This window comes from Metopolophium dirhodum, chromosome 2 (genome assembly GCF_019925205.1).
Source record: "Metopolophium dirhodum isolate CAU chromosome 2, ASM1992520v1, whole genome shotgun sequence".
Taxonomy (NCBI): Eukaryota; Metazoa; Arthropoda; class Insecta; order Hemiptera; family Aphididae; genus Metopolophium; species Metopolophium dirhodum.
The window spans coordinates 36,485,496-36,506,694 of record NC_083561.1 but is presented as its reverse complement, the minus strand read 5'-3'; the positions used below and the strand labels follow the sequence as shown (position 1 = coordinate 36,506,694).

The window sequence follows — 21,199 nt, the reverse complement described above, 5'->3', positions numbered from 1 at the left end:
TAATACAATAATTGATAGCAAATATACCTATACTTTTACAAGTAAAATGATCTGTAGCTAGTAAATATCCTTCATTGCAAGTGCATTTATGTCCATAGTGGCCAAGCTTCATACATTTTTGAGAACAACGTCCCCAAGTACTACAAGGACTTACCACTGAACATGTTGTATTATCATTTTGAAGAATCATGTTGGTAGGACATAAACATATGTAGCCATCAGGACTATTTTGACAAATATGTGAACAATCAGATGATAACTCACATTCATTTGAAGCTAGAAAATGAATTATTATTTATTAAAATTTTGAAGACATTATTAATAATTTATAAAAATTAAAAAAAAAAATTGTAGATCTTTTTTTTTCTACGGCTTTTACTATATGAGGTCAGCCACCCTTGTTCTACACAGCTGCACGTCCATATGGCTCTATCCTCCATCTCTTCTTCGGTCTTCCTCTCAATCTTTTTCCTTCTTCATTAATTATATAACCACTCTCACTAGTTCTGAGTCACTTCTTCTCATAACATGACCAAACCATCATAACCTATTCTCTCTCATGTTGTCAACAATTGATGTCGCACTAACACTACCCCTAATGAATTAATTTATCATTCTATCCCCTCTTAGTCACATCCACCTTAGCATTATCATCTCTACTAAACTCATTCTCGATCTATATTATTGTGCACTTCTAAGCATTCTGATCTATAACAAGATAACTGCTTTAAAAAATCTACCATTTAACCTCAAAAGCATTCTCCTGTCACACAAAATACATAACACTTCTCTTAAATTCATTCCTCTCAACATAATTCAATTTCTGACAACATTTTCAAAACCACCATTCTTTTTTACCATCAATCTTAAATACTTGAACGTATTACCTCATACACTATATCATCCCCCGTCATCATCATATGCCTTGCCCATACATTACTTTCTCCAAAATCATACGCAATTGTCTCTGTTTTACTCCTACTTATCCTTCTCTTTTTTTCCCAATGTTGTTCACTGCTCTTCCAATATCTCATTCACATCTTTTAGGCTTCCCCACTAGTACAATATAATCTGCAAACATCATGCACCATGGCACCTCACTCTGTTTATCTTTTGTAATTTTGTACCTTACAGAGCAGGTAAGAGCTCAACACTGAACCATGATGCACACCTACTATTACACTAAATTAATTTGTTACTCCACATACACTCTTCACTCTTGATATTACCACTTCATACATACCATCTATTAATTTCACATACATCATCAGCACTCCTAAGGGGCCACAGTGCCAGTTTTTAACTATCCGCAATTTTATAAAATTTGAAAATTTAATTTAATATTTTAGTTGTCACCTTAATTATAATTGTCCACTAATCTACTCCATGATACCTATTAAGGGGAGGTTGATAGGTTGTATTATATCGAGGAAAAAATGAGTTCACAGGAATAATTTTCAGGCCTTGTAGAATTGTCGGATTTTGATAACTATTTTTATATCAGAAGAAAGAAGACTTCCTACAGGCCACATCAAACTCCGATTTTTTATTTTATTTCAAATAATCATATAGAATTTATAAAAAAAACGCTTTAAATTGAATTATTTTTGAAGACATATTATAAAGTTTGAAATTAAAATATTAAAAAACAAAGTTTGATGCACCCTGTAGAATATTATTAATAATAGTTAAAAAAAAAATATCAAATTTGGTTGATTATACAGAACAGGATCATTATTATTTATTCCCGTAGTGTATTTGTATGTACACAATTACATTGGCACCAGGCGCCTTAACCTCTCTTAGAGCTTTATCATATTATGCCTTTTCAAAATCTATAAGCAGTAAGCAGCATACTCAATTGTCTTTTCTTTTTCCTGTACTTCAATCTACCTGATATAGAATATAGGTTCCATAGTAGATCTTTCAGATATAAACCCAAACAGATTATTCAAAAATAAAATAGATGATACATACACCAATTTTATAATAAATCAAATCAAATCAATTAGTTGTTATTTAAAGTTAAGGTAATAATTGAATTAAGAAACATTAAATAAAATGTAATAAATTGATATGTAACTTAATAAAAACAAACCTATTATTGAAATAATGAATAATATTTAACTTACCACATTGTCCACCTTCATCTGACCCATCTAAGCAATCATTTTTACCATTGCATAACATGTCTACAGAAATACATGTTCTCTTATTGTCACAAGTAATATTTGGATATGCACAAAATATTGAAGATGAATTGTCGATTTCATGAGAATGGCAATTTTCAAGAGTACAATTTTTGATTGTAGCTAAAATGTACATACTAATTTAGTACTGGATGTTGAACTTATATGAATGATGTTAAACCATTTTTTTAACTTAATAACTAATATTTTATGTACAAGTATTTATGTATTTTATTTTTTTATAAAATATTTTTATATCTTTAAATTTTAGTTTATATTAAACATACCCGTTTTCAAAAGAGAACATACCGGTCGGCGACCAATTTATGTCTGGCAGCGCGCATCCCCCCTAATTTCCCATTGTTAGCGAGATCATGTGATTCTCGACGCACCAATCAAATCATTCGACATTCGCAAAAGCGGTATGTTCTCTTTTAAAAACGGGCATAGTTTAAACTTTATTCAAATTATTAAGATAAAATTGAGCATTAATAGCATTTATACTTAATGTTTTTAACTTACTGCAATTATTTTCATCACTACCATTAGGACAATCAGGTAATCCGTCGCAAACATAATGTTTATCAATACAAAAACCAGTGGTATTTAAACATAAAAACTCATCATTTGAGCAGAAATAGTTAGTATGGTTCAATCCACTACTACAATTGAATTCATCTGTTGCTCCATCACAATCAATAACTCCATCACATTTTTTTTTTAAAGGTATGCATGTATTGTTTTTTGTACAAAGAAACTAATGTAAAATGTAAATAACACAAATAGTATTAAAGAAAATAAGATTAAAAATCTAATTAATTTAAAATACAATACAAAATAATTTATCTTACTTCACCAAAACAATCAGAACATTTTTCTTCATCTGAACCATCACCACAATTATCTTCTGCATTGCAAATATATTCATAAGATACACAATGTCCATTTGTACATGTAAACTCAAATTCTTGACATGTGTGTGTTTCTAAAAAATATTGTTTATTAAAATATTATATATTATTATTTAATATTATGCAGTTGGGTTTCTATTATTAAATATTTATATACACAGAATATTTGTTTATAATATTAATATAGTATTATAAGTTATTTACGTTTCATACAGCGGGCCTACTAGGGACCAATACACTCAAACTTTAAAGACATATTCTACTAAATATAGTTGGGAGAATAAAAAGTTGTTGCTGATGCACACGCTTCTGGTGGTGAATTTCTGTGATGGTTTCACAAAGCGCACATTTTGTAGTATTGGATTCAGATATAACTACCTAATACATATTACAAAATGAACGTTATATACAATTTTTAGTACCCATGTTTCTCAAAGAAAAAAAGGTTGCTATCATATTGCCAGCAGCCACTTTTCATTCTCCCGACTAGTTTAAATTTTCTGTGAATATTAAACTAATACATCCATTTAAACCATAAAATAACCTAGGGTTAGAATATATATGGTTCTAAATATTCAACAGAAAATAATATCATATTATGCTCTTATATAAATATGCCTACCAGGCTACCAAGTATTTAAAATTGATGAACAATAAGATATTAAGAGGACGTAATACCCGCATGCATTGTCTCCGTCTTACAAATGTACAACATAGCGAAAGACAGTTTTTTAATTTTTTTTAATTTTGATTATATACAACATACCACAATATTGATGTTCGTCTGATGTGTCTCCTTCCCCACAATCAAATGTGCCATCACAAACCCAGGAATGAGGAATACAGCGTTTAGTAACTGAACACGAAAATTGTGAAGCTAAGCATGATTCACATAATTCAGGACTCTCATCAGATTTATCATCACAATCATTATCACCATCGCACACCCAGAATTTTGATATACATTTATTACTATCACTACATGCAAAGTTTTCTTGAGGACAAGTATGTTTTCCTATACACATTACAATAACATTATAAAAATAAATAAAACAGTTTTTAACTGAGTTTGAAATCAAAACATTTTTTTGATTTTAATTTTAATTACGCTTATTGATATTAGGATAATTTTTGATTTTCAAAAGACTAAAGATTTTTATAATTGATTTCAAACCCTGATTTTTAATCAAAATTGTATACCACAAGGGCCATATTCTGAAGTGTCTTCGTCAGAACCATCTCCACAATCATTGTCTCCGTCACATACATATTTCTTTGATATACATTGTTTATTTTTAATACATTGAAATTCATTAGCTCCACAGGCATTAGGTGTAGAATAATTACTAGACTTGACGCATTCTTTTTTTTTATCATCAGTTGTTCTCAATACATAACCATCATTGCACATACAAACTGGTCCATTGGGAGTAGACATACATAATCCAGGACATAAATCTAATTTTTCACACCAATATGGAGACGCTTTGACTAAAAGCATACAAAATAAAATAATAATAGTCGTTATCAAAAAATGTGGATTATTAGTCAAGTTAAACAATTATTTTAAACATAAATGAATAATCCAACATTTCTTACCTTGAGCTTCACTATTATACACTTTTAATGTATAAAGTGGAGGATTTTCAATTCCTAATGTTTCTTGAGATTTGTTTATTAAATTATAGCTTTTTATCAATACTTCCGTAGAAGCAGTTTCAGTCCAAAATAATAAATTATTATATATAGCAATTCCATATGGATAAGGAGTTGATCGTTTAATAATTTCTCTGTTACTACCGTCCAAATCAATACATTCTATCCTATCCTTGTAAACATCTGACCAGTACAACTTTCTAGTAAAAAAGTCTAAGGTTAAGCTCATTGGCCATTGAACATCCACATTAACAAAGGTTGTTTGGTTATTTCCATCCATCCAAGCTCTCTCAATACGGCCACCTGCGCTGGTAGAGCCTCGAGGCCAATTTCCCCAGTACATAAACCTTGAAAAAATTATCATTTATGAAACATTTGAAATAAATAAATTAGATTGACAATTTTACATACCCATTTTTAGGATCAAGTACAATTGATCTAGGATGATAAATTCTATTGGTTATCAATACTTTTTGTTTAGTTGGATCATCAATTTTAAACACATTAACTGTACCCAAACCTTCATCTGTCCAGAATAAATTACGACCAGTCCAGTCAATAGCCAAACCTTCACAATTCATTTCTGGTAACATTTTTACTAATTCTTTCTTTGTTCCATTCAATCTCATTCGTTCAATTGCATTTTTTTTTCCTCCTGAATAATATATTGATTGTGTTTTGACATCATAATCAATAGTTGTAGGTATTTTGCCTTCGTCCAATGGTAAAATAATTTGTTGTTTATGAATTTTTGAGATCATGGATATGCCTTTAATCATTGGTGGATTACTTTTTCCAAATATCAAAAATGCAGGCAATTTGGATGCTAAACAGATTAAACATTATAAACTAAAAAAATTATTTTCTTTTTTCAACTATTAGATTGGATTGTCAACAGTCACGTAGATAGCTGGTACAGAGCTTTCAACTGGTGACAATGTTTATCACACTACTACCTTTTCTCACTCAACCACACTAAATATCTCGCTAAATATTATATATAAAAAAAGTTATAACTTTAAATATAAGAATATACTAACGAATGCATTTTCCAGAAGTAAGTCTGTAACCAGGTTGACATAAACATTGAGCAATAGCTTCTTTATTTTTATAAGCAGTAACACAAATATGGTCACAACCTCCATTATTGATCATACAAGGATGATTAACTAAATAAAACATAACAAAATAATACTACTGATTAAATTTATTCATGAAAAGGAATAATTAATATTTGAAACAAAAACTTGGTTACTAAAAATTATTAATATTTAAATAATGTTAAGATGGTAATATTAAATATACTAATATTATTACTTTCAAAAAACTATTACATACTTTCAGGTTGTTCTTGTCTGTGATATACATGAATCGTGAATGGCCGACTTAAGTTTGTGATCAATGATTCATAATAACTGCCGTTAAATTTATTAAGTTTTATAACACTTTGTGATCTCCAAGATGTTACATACATATGATTTTCAAACACAGATATGTCATATAAATTTATAACCTAAATAAACATTTTATATACATAAACATGTATTTAATATTTTTGTATTTTACATATATTTTTTAATACTTACAGGATATCCTTTTTTTATTGTACGCCGATTAGATCCATCATAATTGATTCTCTCGACAAAATCTAAGTAAGTATCTACCCAATAAATATGTTCTGATGGAATATCTACAGTTAGTCCATATGGATAAACTATTTTGTGATCTATCAAAGGTACTCTATCAAGACCTGAAAGTTGAGCTCTTTCTACCATTGCAGGATATTGTCCCCATTTTGTAAAAAACATAAATCTATAAAAATATAAGAATACTATATTTCAGAGTATAACTGTTACACGAATAAATATGACTGATACAAATATTATCGAAACAAAACTTATAATATACAGCCAACTAATTTACGTAATTGAAACAAGTTCTATAAGTACTCAAGTTCTAACTAAAGCTCAATAAATTCAGTATCAATTTATTATTTTTGTATTATTACTGAATTAATATTATACATAATAAGGCCACTTTACACCATCAATATGCTATACTATTTCAGTACTAATAATAACATAAAAATTAATTTAAAAATAATAGAAACACATACCCTTTGGTTGGATCCAAAGCTATACTTCTAGGTTTATTTAAATTAACATCAATTAAAATTTGACAATATTTCATATTATAAGTACACATATAGATCATATCTCGATCATCATCAACATAATACCAATTTCTTGATACCCAATCTAATGCCACATGAGTAGTCGCTAAAAAATATTATTTAAATAATTATTATAACTTATATAAATATATTTTTAAAAAAAGTTAAAATCCAAACCTAATAATGGAAAAAATGTAGGTGGAGGTAAATCCCAAATGTCCGACACGGAAAGATTATCAATATTAGCACAACTCAATTTAGCTCCATTTGTTTTATTGTATTGATGTACAAAACATACTGTATGGTTTCTATGATCAAATGTCAAAGAAAGTGCTTGAACATTACATCTTTGGCCAGCATAAGAACTTCCATTAAGGTATATTCTTCGAATATCTTTAGAAGTACTAACAAGTATTGATGCGTGTTCATTTTCAGGAACTGTAAAATTAATTTCAAAGATTAATTAACTATGTAAGATAAAGTATTAAGTATTTAATTACCATTAATAGCTTTACATGTTGAATTTGTTTGAATATAACCAGGAACACAACTACAACTAAATGATCCTTTTTTATTAGTACATATTTGATCACAAGTATAATTTAAAACCTCACATTCATCCATATCTGAAAAAAAAACTATACGATAAAATATCAATACTAATGAGTAATGATGAAACATTATTACCTATACATTCATTATTATGAGGTTGCATTCCTTCAGGACAAAAACAAGCGGGACCTTTTCCAGTTGGTTTACATCCGTGTGCACAATTTAAACCGTGGCATGGAACCATATTTTCTGAAATTAGTTAAATAGTAGATATTATTAAGACAACAACTTTATGACATAATTAATTTACCACAAAAACTTCCTTCATCAGTACTATTTTCACAATGAGTAGTACCATCACAAAAAGATTCAATATATTTACACTGGGTTGAATTTCCACATCTTGCCATGTTTGGAGGACAACTACTAGGTTTTTGACCTAAATAAAAAATATTTATAATGTAGCTAACTAACTTTTATATACATGGAGGGCCACCATAAAGTATGGTTTTTCATAGGTTAGCGATCTTCTCCCATTCAAGAATCTAACTTAATCCTTTCCTCGGCTCTGACAGATATATTTAATCGGAACACATTCTACTCAATAATACCTTCCTGTTTATTTCTTCATTAGTTTCCTCCCATAACCAAGATGGGTGGGTTTGTAGTTTAAATTTTTCAATAATTTCTATATCATTATTAATGGAATAATATTAAATACATAAAAGCACAAAAAAATTCTAAAAAACATAGAAGGTATATTAATTATTAGTGATGGGCAACAATATAATTTTGTGTATCGATATTGTTCCGATTTTGACGATATTGTAAGTTAATATCGATATTGTATCAAAAATATTTTTAAATTATATGAAATATTAACTATTAAGATGTTATTAATTATTACTTATTAAATTTAATAATTAATATTTATTAATTCAAAAATTTGCTTTACATTGCTAATAGAAGATAAGAAAAAAAACTTGTTACAATAATTCCCGATATAGGATATAACATCGATATCGAAAATTTGTCACAATATTGGTAGTGTGTCGAATTATCAATATTGTTGCCCATCACTATTAATTATCATTAATATTATTAGGCACGGAAATTGATTAATTTTTTTTTTTTTTTTTTGAAATCTAAGACAATAATTTCTTACCTAAAAATTGTTTTAACATATTATTTTAATAAAATATTAAAACTTAATTTGACAAAATATTTGTACTTAAGAAAATTACAAATAAATATTAATAATGACTGAATTATATTTTAAAGTTTTTTAGGTCATAAACTTCCAAGCAATTATCATAAAAATATTACATTGTAATGAGTCCTCATCAGATGCATCTTGTTCTGTAGAATTTAAAGAAGCACCACAGTCAAGTTCACCATCACATATCCATTCTCGTGGTATACATTTTTTTGATAATGCACATTGGAACTGAGAATACTTGCATGTTGGAAGGCCTAAAAGATATAACAATATAAATCTATAAATTTAATCTTAATAAGTTAGAAAATATATTTTAATTATTTTACCACATGAATCAAATTCATCAGAACCATCGGCACAATCAGGATTAAAGTCACATTTCCATTTTAAAGGTATACATTCTCCAGAACCACAAAAAAATTGATTTGAATTACAAGAGCTGATTGGTTTTCCTAAAAGACAATTAATATTCAATTTTAAATCAGTTAGGTATCATAATATACTCATAAATATTAAATATGTTTAGAATAAACAAAACATAAATAGGAGAGAACTTATACAAATGGGATGTAGACAGTATATAGGGGTATTAAAAAATTGTTATTAATAAAGTAGATTGTTTTTTAATAATATTTGCTCAATAATCTTAAAGTGTAAAACCTCTTCACCAAAAATTATATCCAGACTCCAGGTATACACAGATAACACACAGATATATTTTCAATTTATATGCTTAATCTTTATATGTATGCTTAGTCTGAATGCTATTTTTTATTAACTAATAATATTATCATATTAGGTGTACCTACAATAATTTAAATATGTATACCCAGATGAGCATACCTATAAAATATCAACATTTCAAAATGCAATGTATTCATTAATATAATAATAATTTTATATTGTCTGAGGCTCTTAGAAATGATTTATATAATCGAGTTATACATGTTCCAGTGATCAGTTACAGAATTGTTATTTACTTATTTATTAGAATATATAATAACACTATAGTAGGTACATGATATGTATAATATGGTATTTCTGAATACAGCAAGACATTTTATTGATTAACGTTTTGTTATTTATTAAGTTTTTTTGTGTAAGCACTTTATCAACTAATTTCAATAAGCATTACGCATTTAATGACTATTGAATACAATTAAACAAAAGTGTCACAACTGTAATAAGTTGTGATTGCATGTTTAAAAAAAAACATAAAAACAAATTTTATTATAAAACACAAATATATAATTTACAAGTAAAGTAAACTGTTTAAAATTTGCATTGGAATACATTTCTTGCTTTCCTAGTAACTAGTACCTATATACATAAGAGATTGTACCTATTTACATTTTAAGAACTGGATATTGAAACAGATTTATTTATATATATATAATTCTCCCAACTGCCAAGTATATCCTTATAAAGTAAAATTAATTGGATGCTTCCTGACACCACAAGTCAATTTAATTCAACATTAGTGAATAGTGGTTCATTGATCTACACAATAACAGTTTTATTACTTTTTATAACTTTTAGGTTTCATTATTTCGATAATTTCTTTTAAGCACCTATAAAATAATATCTATTCAATATACCTATTTCAAATACCTATATATTTTTTTTTATTTAATTTTTGAAAATATATGAAAATATAATGTTATTTTAAAACTGTAGTAGGATAAAAACCAAAACCTATTATACTAACAAACTAAATAATAATAAACGCTTAAAGTAAGTAGTGTCGTGATCTCTTAAATTTAATTAATTAATTAATTATCAAGCTAACAGAAAGTGTTATCAATGGGTCGCTTCTTTCAACAAAACCTCATGACCTGTTAACTTTTATCACATTTTCTTATTGTGTCTAATATAATTGATACAGATTGTTTATTACTTGTAAAAATAAAAATAAATAATAATAATAAGTAAATAATTTTTATTGTCACAAAAAAAATTAAATATATACTTATTATAACTATTTATATATTTTTGTTTGTTAATTATTCAGCATACAAATCAAAATTAATCTTATCAATAAATAAAGATAACCTTTGATTGAAAGCAAAAAATGATACATTCATTAAACATTATCGTATCACTAAGCATTTTCTTTTTCAAATAATATATTAACAGAATATTTATTAACCTAAGTCATTTTTACCAATATAGATTTATTAATAATACAATACATAAAAAAAATAATCTGGTAGTTGAAAGGCCTGAATTGTCTTCAACGATCAGCCAACAGCAAAAAATTAAGATAATCTATACAGATAAATATCTAGGTACATTCTATCACTTTATTTTCAATATTTATATCACTCTTATATTTATTGGTTTACATTTTAAAAAAACAACCTAGGTACATTAACATAAATTATTTTTTAGTGAATTTATGAAGATAGCAAAATCAATGTGCATATACATCAATACTCTATACCTAATTATACTCAATTGTTAAGTATATTATGGATTTTATAAAAAGCAAAAAATACTAAATGCTCATTTATATACCCTGAAAAGTAGAAAATTCTGCAACACAGAATGCAAATCAATATACCGATTTAAAAAATCCAAAGGTCATAATCAACTCAAACAATATTTACTCTTAAACCTTATCAAAATACCTTGAATTAAGAACATACAAATATTAACAATGATATGCCCCTTGATATGCCACTAAACAAGGTATATATATATAAATATATAATAATATATATAATATATATATATACACCTACGCCTATATAAAAGGAAATATTTTTAAAGTAAGCTTTAATTAGCTTGGAAACTTTTTTTAGGTAATTTAAAATGAGATAAAAAACAATTCCATTTTTTTTTCTAGTTAGGTATTTCATATTATTATAATTTACCAGTATTTAAATGTACTTTTTTGCAGAACACCATACGTTTACAATGTCATATTCAGAAGTAGAATATTTTTTCGAGAATTTTAAACTTGTAAGTATTTTAAGCATAGATGAACTATAGGAATTAAGAGGAACAACATTTTTCGGGTACCCCTGGTTCCACTCCATTCATCTAAACTTTAAATACTTAAGTTATAACTACTTGATAAAAATTTGATTTTTATACATTGAAATTCTTAGGAAAATATTATCGAGAAAAATATAATGATTTGGAGTATGAAATTAGAAATGTAATTTTGTAATGACTTATAATTTTCCTAACACAATATCACCAAAAATCTTGAACCTTTTAAGAAATTTTAGAGTTTATCATTATTCTATCAGAAACAAAAGAATATTTAAATAGTTGAAATTGTAATACTTTAAAAATCAAAATATAATGTCTATAACTATCAGAAAACTTTAAAAAAGACAATCAAAATAAAAATAACTAAAATTATCTGTAAATATTAAAGTAATAAAAAAAAGTTGTAAAATTAAGTTACTGCCTTATTTGTTGCTCACGTCGAAGTAACAACATAGTATGTCAAAACGCAGGTGTATGTGGTTTATTGTTATTTATATATTATACACACGTAGTTCAATCTCATGAAATGTAGCAAAAATGACAATATTTTAACAATTCTTCTAGGAGACACTGTCAGCGATTTTTATTCTCCTTTAAAATTACTAAAATATATTTATTTTAAATTAAAATAGCTAATTTATTAAAATCCCAATTAATATGCATGTTATATGCATTTAAGAACAAATATTCAATAATCTTCTAAATATGCAAAATATGCAATATAAAATTTGGTGTTTATATTTGGTGTGATATGAACCGTGGACATTTAAAACCCCCTAGACGTGCATACACTAAATACAAATATGCAAATGTTATAATTCCGGGCTCTAGAAATAAGGTATGAATTCTCAATTTTTACACAGGTATTCAACTAGAGATAATATTAATTCAATACAAAATGTAACTTGAAATTGGTAAATTTTATTTTTTGTATTCACCTAAATTATTTAAAAAAATATTTACAATTTTTGGTATTCAATACGGTTATGTTATACATTCTGCGTAAGATTTTTTAATCAAATTTGAAGGAATATATAAATATTGTAGTAGTAAATAACTAATTTTTTTTAACTTTTTCATATGACTGAAAGTCATACGTACAATATTTAAAATAAAATAAATAATGATATATTATGTACCTATTGTAGACGCATAATTGTTTAACTGCCAATTGAAGTATAGGTAGGTACCGTTACTAAGATTTCAAAAAATGTGTGTATGAAGTACGGCTAATATTACTAGTATGATACTTGGGTAGTTAGATCTTAGGTTAAGGCATCGTCTGATAAATTGTGGCACCCATACAATAAAGAGTACACATTTAATGAAGAATCATAGTCAGTAAATATCATAATATATAACTATTAATGGTTATTCGGGTAAGTAAACAATCTTACCATCGATGGAATCGTCGAATGTACTTGTTGCCGATGGTTTGTTGAAGAAAATCAAAATTCCCAACAAACAAAACCGCTGTATCATTTTGAATTCGAAGTACTACAATATAGGAACTACAACTATAATAGGTACTACGATTCTAACATGTTATTTATTTTTAATTTGAACTTTGCATTTGCCAATACGAAAACTTCAGGTCAGGTCAACGAACACCACCTTGCAATTTCGACAATTGGCAGGCGACGGCCAACAGAACAAAATATGATGGTAAATATTTATTATAGATGGGACGGAGTTTCTCTCTAGACTCGTGAGCGGACAAAAAAAACTACGGACAAACAAACTGGGACCTGTCCTTTTGTTTATTGCGCCATTTTGAATGTTTAGTGGCGGCCACCGACTGACGTTGGTTGTGATTTGAGAACACTGAACCGTCTGAACAGATTGTGATTTACCAATATAATAATATATATGTTATATTTTAATCGGTTTGAGGTTTCCCACCAAACTATTTCGCCACCAGATGGGGGGGTTAGCATTGATAATCGTAATATGTAAGCCGTTCCTAACTACATTCACGTGCACAAAAATAATTTACTATAACCTAATTTTTAGAAATATATTGATAAAGCTTATTTTGAACCATAGATAATATAAGAATTTAAATTCTTATATTATCTATGATTTTGAATTGTTTCTTTTGGTTTTTTAATATGATTACTCAATCAGCGTTGCCAGGTGTACGATAACTATTGTATTTGTACGGTTATTATTGCCATTGTACGATGTACGATACTACAACTACTTAATACAAGAAAATACTATAATTTAAGCCATAGTAAGGTGCTTGATGCTTATGAAAAAAAAAATAAAAACACAGTGGCTAATTCTATGTCCGACGTGAAACCACGAACTACAACATTATTCTATTCTGTGCTACATTGTAGTTCGTGAATCGTGATCATAATCTATAGACCTAATTGTTGAGCACTTCACTCAGTTCTGATAAGGTAGGTAACCGCATTCCTGAATACTCTGTTGCCTATTCATATCTTACAAGGGATTTTAATAAAAATATTTATTTTTCAGACATAACGTTTCACAGGATTAAAGATGGATAAATAATAATAATTATTATTATTATATTGAGATTATATTATTAAATATTAATTAAAAAATATGACATGATGAGACATTTTAAAGTATTTTACTATTCTGAACTAGTATGAGTATGATTCCATAATAGAAATTATTGTAATATAAAATATAAATACAAGTTTACAAATATCAACAACTATACACCAGTACACCACTGTTGGAGTTTATCATAATGATTTTTACAAAATCATTATGATTGCATGGGGTATCCTACTTATAATGTCAATCCAGGCATCGATTAAGTGTTATAAAACCGAGGTTAGGTTAGGTAAATATTGTAAAAATATGATATTCGAAAATTATATAAAAAAAATAAAACACTAATCCCTACACAATCATTAAAAAACGTGTCTTGATCTTAAAAGGTACATTACAGACAGTTAATTCAATTCAACTATGAGAGTAAAGTTTATACTATCTGGCAGGCGGCAATAACCCAGCAACGATCCTCCTACATTATTCTACAAAATAAGCTTGACATTTTGGTTACAAGTGAACAACATTGGGAAACGAGTAAAATTATATGTTTGAAGGGTCATTCGATGAAATACAGAACCGAATAAAATTTAAAAATGCAATAAAACATAAATAACATTAATTTTGATTTGATTTTTTCTGTAAAAGACTTCGCATTAAGATCATCATTAATTATTAAAGTTTTCTAGATCGTTAAAATAACTTTATACGTCTCTAATTAGATATTTAGATCTATATTATAGTAAGGCTCCATAATCTTGAGACCATAATATAGGTTCTACCATAAAAAGTAAATCAATCGAAATAGTAAAAAATCATAATATTGAGCATTAAGCTTTTAAATTTAAATTACATTATTACTAGAGCTCGGATGTTTATGACTTAGCATATTTTTTTCGCGCAGCCAGAATTACATCGGAGTGAGATATAAATTTGGTTTTTCAAATCTATATTAGAAATAAACAAACTTTTTTTGCATATTTTTGCATATTTTACATTTTTAAGCATATAGATGCATATATAGCTAATTTGTAGATTTAGTGGCATTTAAAATATTTAAATATAATATAAACATAACACTTTTTACTACCTAATATTTATAATTTATAATTTATTATATATGTATAATATAATATTATAATTTATATTTATAGTATTTTATTTCTTTTATGTATTTTGCAATGAAGTTATTTTTAAATCATTTAAAACAAAATTTATTCTGAATCACTATTATCCCATTTTTTGTAATTGTTTAAAATAGTCTAATCGTCTATAATATTTAGTATACATTTAATAGTGTTCATAATTTATTTTGAATTAATATTAACACCTTTTTTGCATTTTTTCATTTTTGCCTATATTTGTTGAAAAATAGGTATATTTTTGATATATTTAAAGGCATATATTAGCCTATTTTTAAATTTTTAAATGCATATTTAAGCATATTTTGAAATTTTTAAATGCATATTTTAATGGCATTTTGGTCATTAACATCCAAGCTCTAATTATTACCATTAAACATTGTCCATACATTTGTCATTTACCAGTAAGTTGAACCACACAATAACAAACCTTTTTGAATACAATTTAATTCTAATATACTGCCGTTACACGTATAAAGTGACGGGTATATCATTAATTGTTCATTATCTCATTAATGGACATTGCAAATAACAGTCCTCCTTAATTGATAGCACATATCCAATTTTACACCCCACATACATTATTTTGTTGGTATTAAAATATACGATAGCGTTAGGCCTAACACCAAAATTTAAGTTCACCAGACCATTTTTAATTGAAACGGCAATCAATGAAGATTCAAAATTTGTATTTTCTGAGTGCGGCACGGGGGGGGGGGGGTGGACTTGGCCACCAGAAAAATAAAGATGTATACACTATACAACCTACTATACGATTTATGCGATATCGGGGTGACTCGACTGCATATTAGTAGGTAGTGCAAGTGCATACTGCATAGACTGCTACGATCGTGTCACGTGTGCGTTATGTGTCCGATTTTCACTAAAATTAAAATTATAAGTCTTCAAAAATGCATTCTTAAAATGCCATTTACACAAATAAAGGTGTATTGTGTATTGTGTACAGTAATTTTAAGTACAGACATCAGCGAGTAATGGCAAGCGGAGATATATCTTGGCGATGCACGGTAAGACAATGTACTTCTACTATTCAAAGTAATTCTAAAATATCCAACATTTTAACAGGAAATGAAGATATAATATTTCAAAATCATAATACTGTGAAAAATCGGGATACAAATAGTTTGTAATAATTGCAAACGAAAGGCAAATTAATGTATTTCGGAGCGACCAAGTAAAATTGTTCGTCGTGAACTGATTGAAACTGATTGAAACTACAGAACTATTACACACTGAATTAAATACTATTTTTTTTGTAACTAATTTAGTTCAGTGCTATTACACAACGATATGTCTATAGTAGATACCTATAAGAAAATCCATGTAGATAGAGAAGGTCGGGAAATAATTCCTGTAACACCTACTTCATTATTAGAACTCATCAAACAATTAAAAATCAATAGTGTAACTACACAATGTATTGAAAATTTGAAACATTTTGCCATGTAGATGCGAAGAGTCTGGATAATAACTGGACAAACAATTAGGAGGGGCAAAATAATATTAATCTACCAAAATCGAAATCATAAACTGATTGTTTATTTTTACACTCGTTTTATGGCTTAGAAAACAATCGTAGCTCCCATATTGTTAAATAATATTAAGAAAATATTATGAGTTCATTAAAAAAGTTGATAACTTGTTTGAAAAAAAAATGTGATATGATAATCCTGTTGGTAATTATAATTCATGAAATAATATTACTGGTTTATTATAATTTGATGAAAAAATATTTTTATCTTATAAATGTGTGTTAAATATTCTTTATTTTAGAAGATTTAAAGATTTCTACTGTTGTCATATCTGGGGCCTGGGGGGAAAAATAATAGCTTTACCCCCACAATAAAATAAATAACCCCTTCTAAGCATAAAGTTACAGCTCTTGACTGGCTAGGTTATAGGGCAGATACATTGCTTCGAGTACTAAGTTATTTCCTGTTTAGGAGTTTATAATGTATAAGATATTAATTTACGGTGATTGGGGGCTTAGCCCACTCAAAAATATTCAAAACACCAAAAATAATTCATTCAAAATTAACTTCAGAATAATAGTCTATCTTTCAGTAAAAACACAAAAAATAGTGTAGTATGAATTAGTTACACAAAAAAAAAGCATAGCCGTAGATGATATGAAATCTTAAAAGTTATATCTCCAAGAAGCAAATTAAGACAAAAAAATGCTTTATCTATAGTGTTTTCTGCAAGTATTATATATACCTAAATACCTAATACCTATCGCCAGTGGCGTTGCCAGGATTATTAAATGTATGGGGGGGGGGGGGGGGGGGCTATGTCACATGCCTATCGCAGTATTGCTACTTTATTTCTCTATGAAACATAACATTTTTAATACTATAAAATAAATAATAATATAAGTTTTGAAACCAATTTTCCTATTATTTTTTTTCGAACACGATGCTCAGCAGACCCTAGCTGAGACAGTGAGACCTGAGTCCTGCACGCCCACCTTTAAGGACGGCCCTGTCATCAATAACTATATATATATACTTAGGTTTATTACAGCCTTGTTATCACTGAATTTGCATAACATACCTACGGCTATACGTAAACCTAGTTTTTTTAAGAATTATAGTTTCGCATAAGCCATAAATTGTTAAAACTGTTTTAATCTGCTATAAAGTTTTATTTATGGTATCTATAGCCTTATAAGCAAATAAAATACTGCAAACCTAAATATATAAATATAAATAGATTATCATTGAACATTTTATAAAGCGAAATGAAATAATTAATGCCATCAAGCCATTTTATAAAATGTATCTATTTTTTACTTTTATATATAGGTTTCGTACTTTCGTAGCAATATTTTTCTAATTATTATTATCTTAACGAAAACTCTGAGTATTAAACTATTTTCCTATTATTATTATGTACTTATTTTTCTGTACTTTATTGTGCCCACTTTATTACAACCCGTTTTGTAATAAAAATAAATAAAATAAAATAAATTATATCCCGTATCCACCATTGGCGAAAATCGGAGGGGGGGCTTGAGGGGGCTTATCGGGCCTTATCCCCACCAAAAGTACGTCAAGCCCACTCTTTTTTTAGTTTTGTAGGATCGAAGCCCTCCGGGGCTCACATTGATGCAATTAATAGTGCCCTGATAAAAGTTTGCCTTTAAATTTGATAATAGGTAAATTCTCCCTAATATTAAAAATAACTGCAGAGTAAAACGGATTCTTCTTCACGTAAAAATTGCTATGTTATAGCGTTAGTAAGACGGAGACGCAGGTTAACGTCCGTCAAATTAAAAAAAAATAGAAAATGTTTTAATCTCATTATCGTATTCATGGCGTAGTACCTCCGCTGAGAGGTCTCTGCAGTCTGTCAAATCTGCATTTTTATATTATTTTATTTTTATTAATTAGTAATATACTAATATTAGTATCAACTGTTCTTATATTGTTTTTTTTTAAATAGATTGAATAAAAAATTATGAAACAAAAAAAAGTTTTGGTTCTATAAATAACGATTAACACATATACACAACAATAAAACACACAAAAGTTTTAATAAACTTTTTTTTCAAATTCAAGCCCTGCGCTGTTTATAATATGTATAACTTATAATAAAATATAATCATTTGCATGCTTATTGCGGTTTAAAATATTAAGTGTTATAGTTAATAGCCTTATATAGGTACTTCGCTAATAATAATTATATAAATAGGTTGGGTACCTATAGGTATGTATAGTGTATACATAGGTACTTGTCCTACTTGAAGTGTTTAATTTGGTCAATAATACCAAATACATTTTTATTTAATTAAAGTATTATTACATTATATTTTATGTACTTACCGGCTACCATTGTATATTTGTATGAATATATTCTTCAATACAGCTATGTACCTGCATATGCCCTATGTGCATTATAAAACTATAATCATATTGTAATAGAATATATAGTTGTAAGCCCAACAAGTAGTGATGGCAATACTACCCTATTACTAGTTATTAGCACTTAGCAGTAACGGCGAATTTAGGTGATCAACTAATTGGCAGTTTAATAGACTGGTTATATCTTATACCTATATGGGCTGTGTAAACAATAATATTGAAAAAATCATTAATATTTTGGTATTTATATTCATGTAGATAATTTAACGGTAGTGCCTAAAATTACAATTAAATATATGGGCTATAGCCATAGGTAGGTAGTGAAAACCTTTAGGACATAGATACTATGTTGCATTTATCAATTGATCATTGGACATTTATTTTATTGTATATATTACCTATTTATGATACTTTTCATTTATATGAAATACTTTAAATTCCTAATTTTTCACGAGTTTAATTTAAATATTTATTACAATTTCATCTTTTTTTTTGTGCATCGACGTCGCTGCCGGAACTGTATAACTACATAAGCATTTAAAGTTCAAATCTTGACATAATACGGAAAAATCACGAAAATTAGCAAATTATTTTGAGTTGAGAATTCATAAAAATTTTTTTTTTTAAATCTAAGATTTGAAAATATAATACAAGATTATTCATAAGTTTGTCTACCTTTATAAAAAAAAAATGTCTACACGCAAATTAAATTAAATTTTTATGAGCGTTTAAAGTTCATATTTTTACAAGATTGGATATTCACTTGATTTCTCATGTAGCGGTTTTGTTATTTTATTGATATTCAAAAACGAATAACTGTAAATACATGAAAATTTTACTGAATGTTTATATTTTAATTTTCTATACACCATACAGTTTTAAAAATATTTTGACTCTTTTTGGGCTGTTTACGGACATGGTCAGTTTTCAATTTTTTTAGTTTTTTTTTCTATAAATATCAATACAATTTTATTCGTTGGGTAAAAAGTTTTGAAAATTGAATGCAAGGCTTCTGATATATTATTACAATAGCACTTAAAAAATATTATAAATACAAAGGCACAATTATTTTTCATAAGCATTTTAAATTCAAATTTTGACAAATTTTTCAAATTTCAAATTTAATAATTATTTTGTAGTTAAAAATTTATAAAATGTTCAACTTTTATAGCTAAGGATTGAAAATTTAAAACAAGGTTCCGCGTAAATAGGTAATATATAAATTACTTTATTCACAATAATATCATCAAATATACTCAGTAATATCATAGGCTGACTGACCGTTTTCGTTCAGAATCGTTTTTCTTATACAATGATATTATATTATTGAATTCAAATTTAACACCATCCATTACAGTGACCCATTTGTAACCTACTGTACAGCAGAGTGACATCCACTTAACAACTTTTTTTTAAAATGTATGACATTATGCACGCCGGTGTGCTCAGTATAAACTAACTATAAAGAAGGCATATTATTAAAAAAATGAATTAAAACGTATGTACAACAGATAGTACCTACTTCATTACGACTGCAAAATATGTGTCTTAAAAAGAAGCAGGCTCATCTTATAAATTCATTTTCATATTTAATGTGGATACAATAATATAATACGACAATGTAGGTACGTATACGTGTATCCGTGTAGGTATAATAATACACATAAATCGTATATTCGTGTGTAATATGTATAAAATAATATTATGTATAAGTAGGTAGGTATATTATATGTACCAGCTACATTTTACGTGTTGTTACATAATTATTATATTGCTGCAGCGTATGCAATATAATATAGGTATCCAAGTATCTTTATCTGCTACATTCTAAATATTGTATTTTTGTACACTTAAAATGTATTATACAGTGTTCAACGTGTTGCAAAAACAAAACAAAAAAATAAATAAATGGAGGGGCTTCCTTCTGCTGCCGTAGAATAG

At 27.4% G+C, this 21,199-nt stretch overlaps 1 protein-coding gene across 1 annotated transcript in view; it reads right to left on the bottom strand.

Annotated features, from left to right (window-relative positions):
• Positions 1–13,514, bottom strand: part of LOC132939809 (low-density lipoprotein receptor-related protein 1) — a 42,288-nt gene extending 28,774 nt beyond the window's left edge. The window contains exons 1-19 of the mRNA XM_061007189.1: positions 13,098–13,514; positions 9,027–9,152; positions 8,808–8,954; positions 7,792–7,920; positions 7,617–7,730; positions 7,430–7,555; positions 7,107–7,367; positions 6,873–7,035; positions 6,343–6,568; positions 6,095–6,269; positions 5,797–5,925; positions 5,168–5,582; positions 4,700–5,103; positions 4,301–4,591; positions 3,867–4,115; positions 3,041–3,174; positions 2,712–2,946; positions 2,133–2,312; positions 28–276 (exon numbers count right to left, since the gene is read on the bottom strand). Coding sequence (XP_060863172.1) covers positions 28–276; positions 2,133–2,312; positions 2,712–2,946; positions 3,041–3,174; positions 3,867–4,115; positions 4,301–4,591; positions 4,700–5,103; positions 5,168–5,582; positions 5,797–5,925; positions 6,095–6,269; positions 6,343–6,568; positions 6,873–7,035; positions 7,107–7,367; positions 7,430–7,555; positions 7,617–7,730; positions 7,792–7,920; positions 8,808–8,954; positions 9,027–9,152; positions 13,098–13,182 — 3,838 coding nt within the window. The 5' untranslated portion in view covers positions 13,183–13,514. The remainder of the gene's footprint in view (positions 1–27; positions 277–2,132; positions 2,313–2,711; positions 2,947–3,040; positions 3,175–3,866; positions 4,116–4,300; positions 4,592–4,699; positions 5,104–5,167; positions 5,583–5,796; positions 5,926–6,094; positions 6,270–6,342; positions 6,569–6,872; positions 7,036–7,106; positions 7,368–7,429; positions 7,556–7,616; positions 7,731–7,791; positions 7,921–8,807; positions 8,955–9,026; positions 9,153–13,097) is intronic.
• Positions 13,515–21,199: the final 7,685 nt, after the last annotated feature.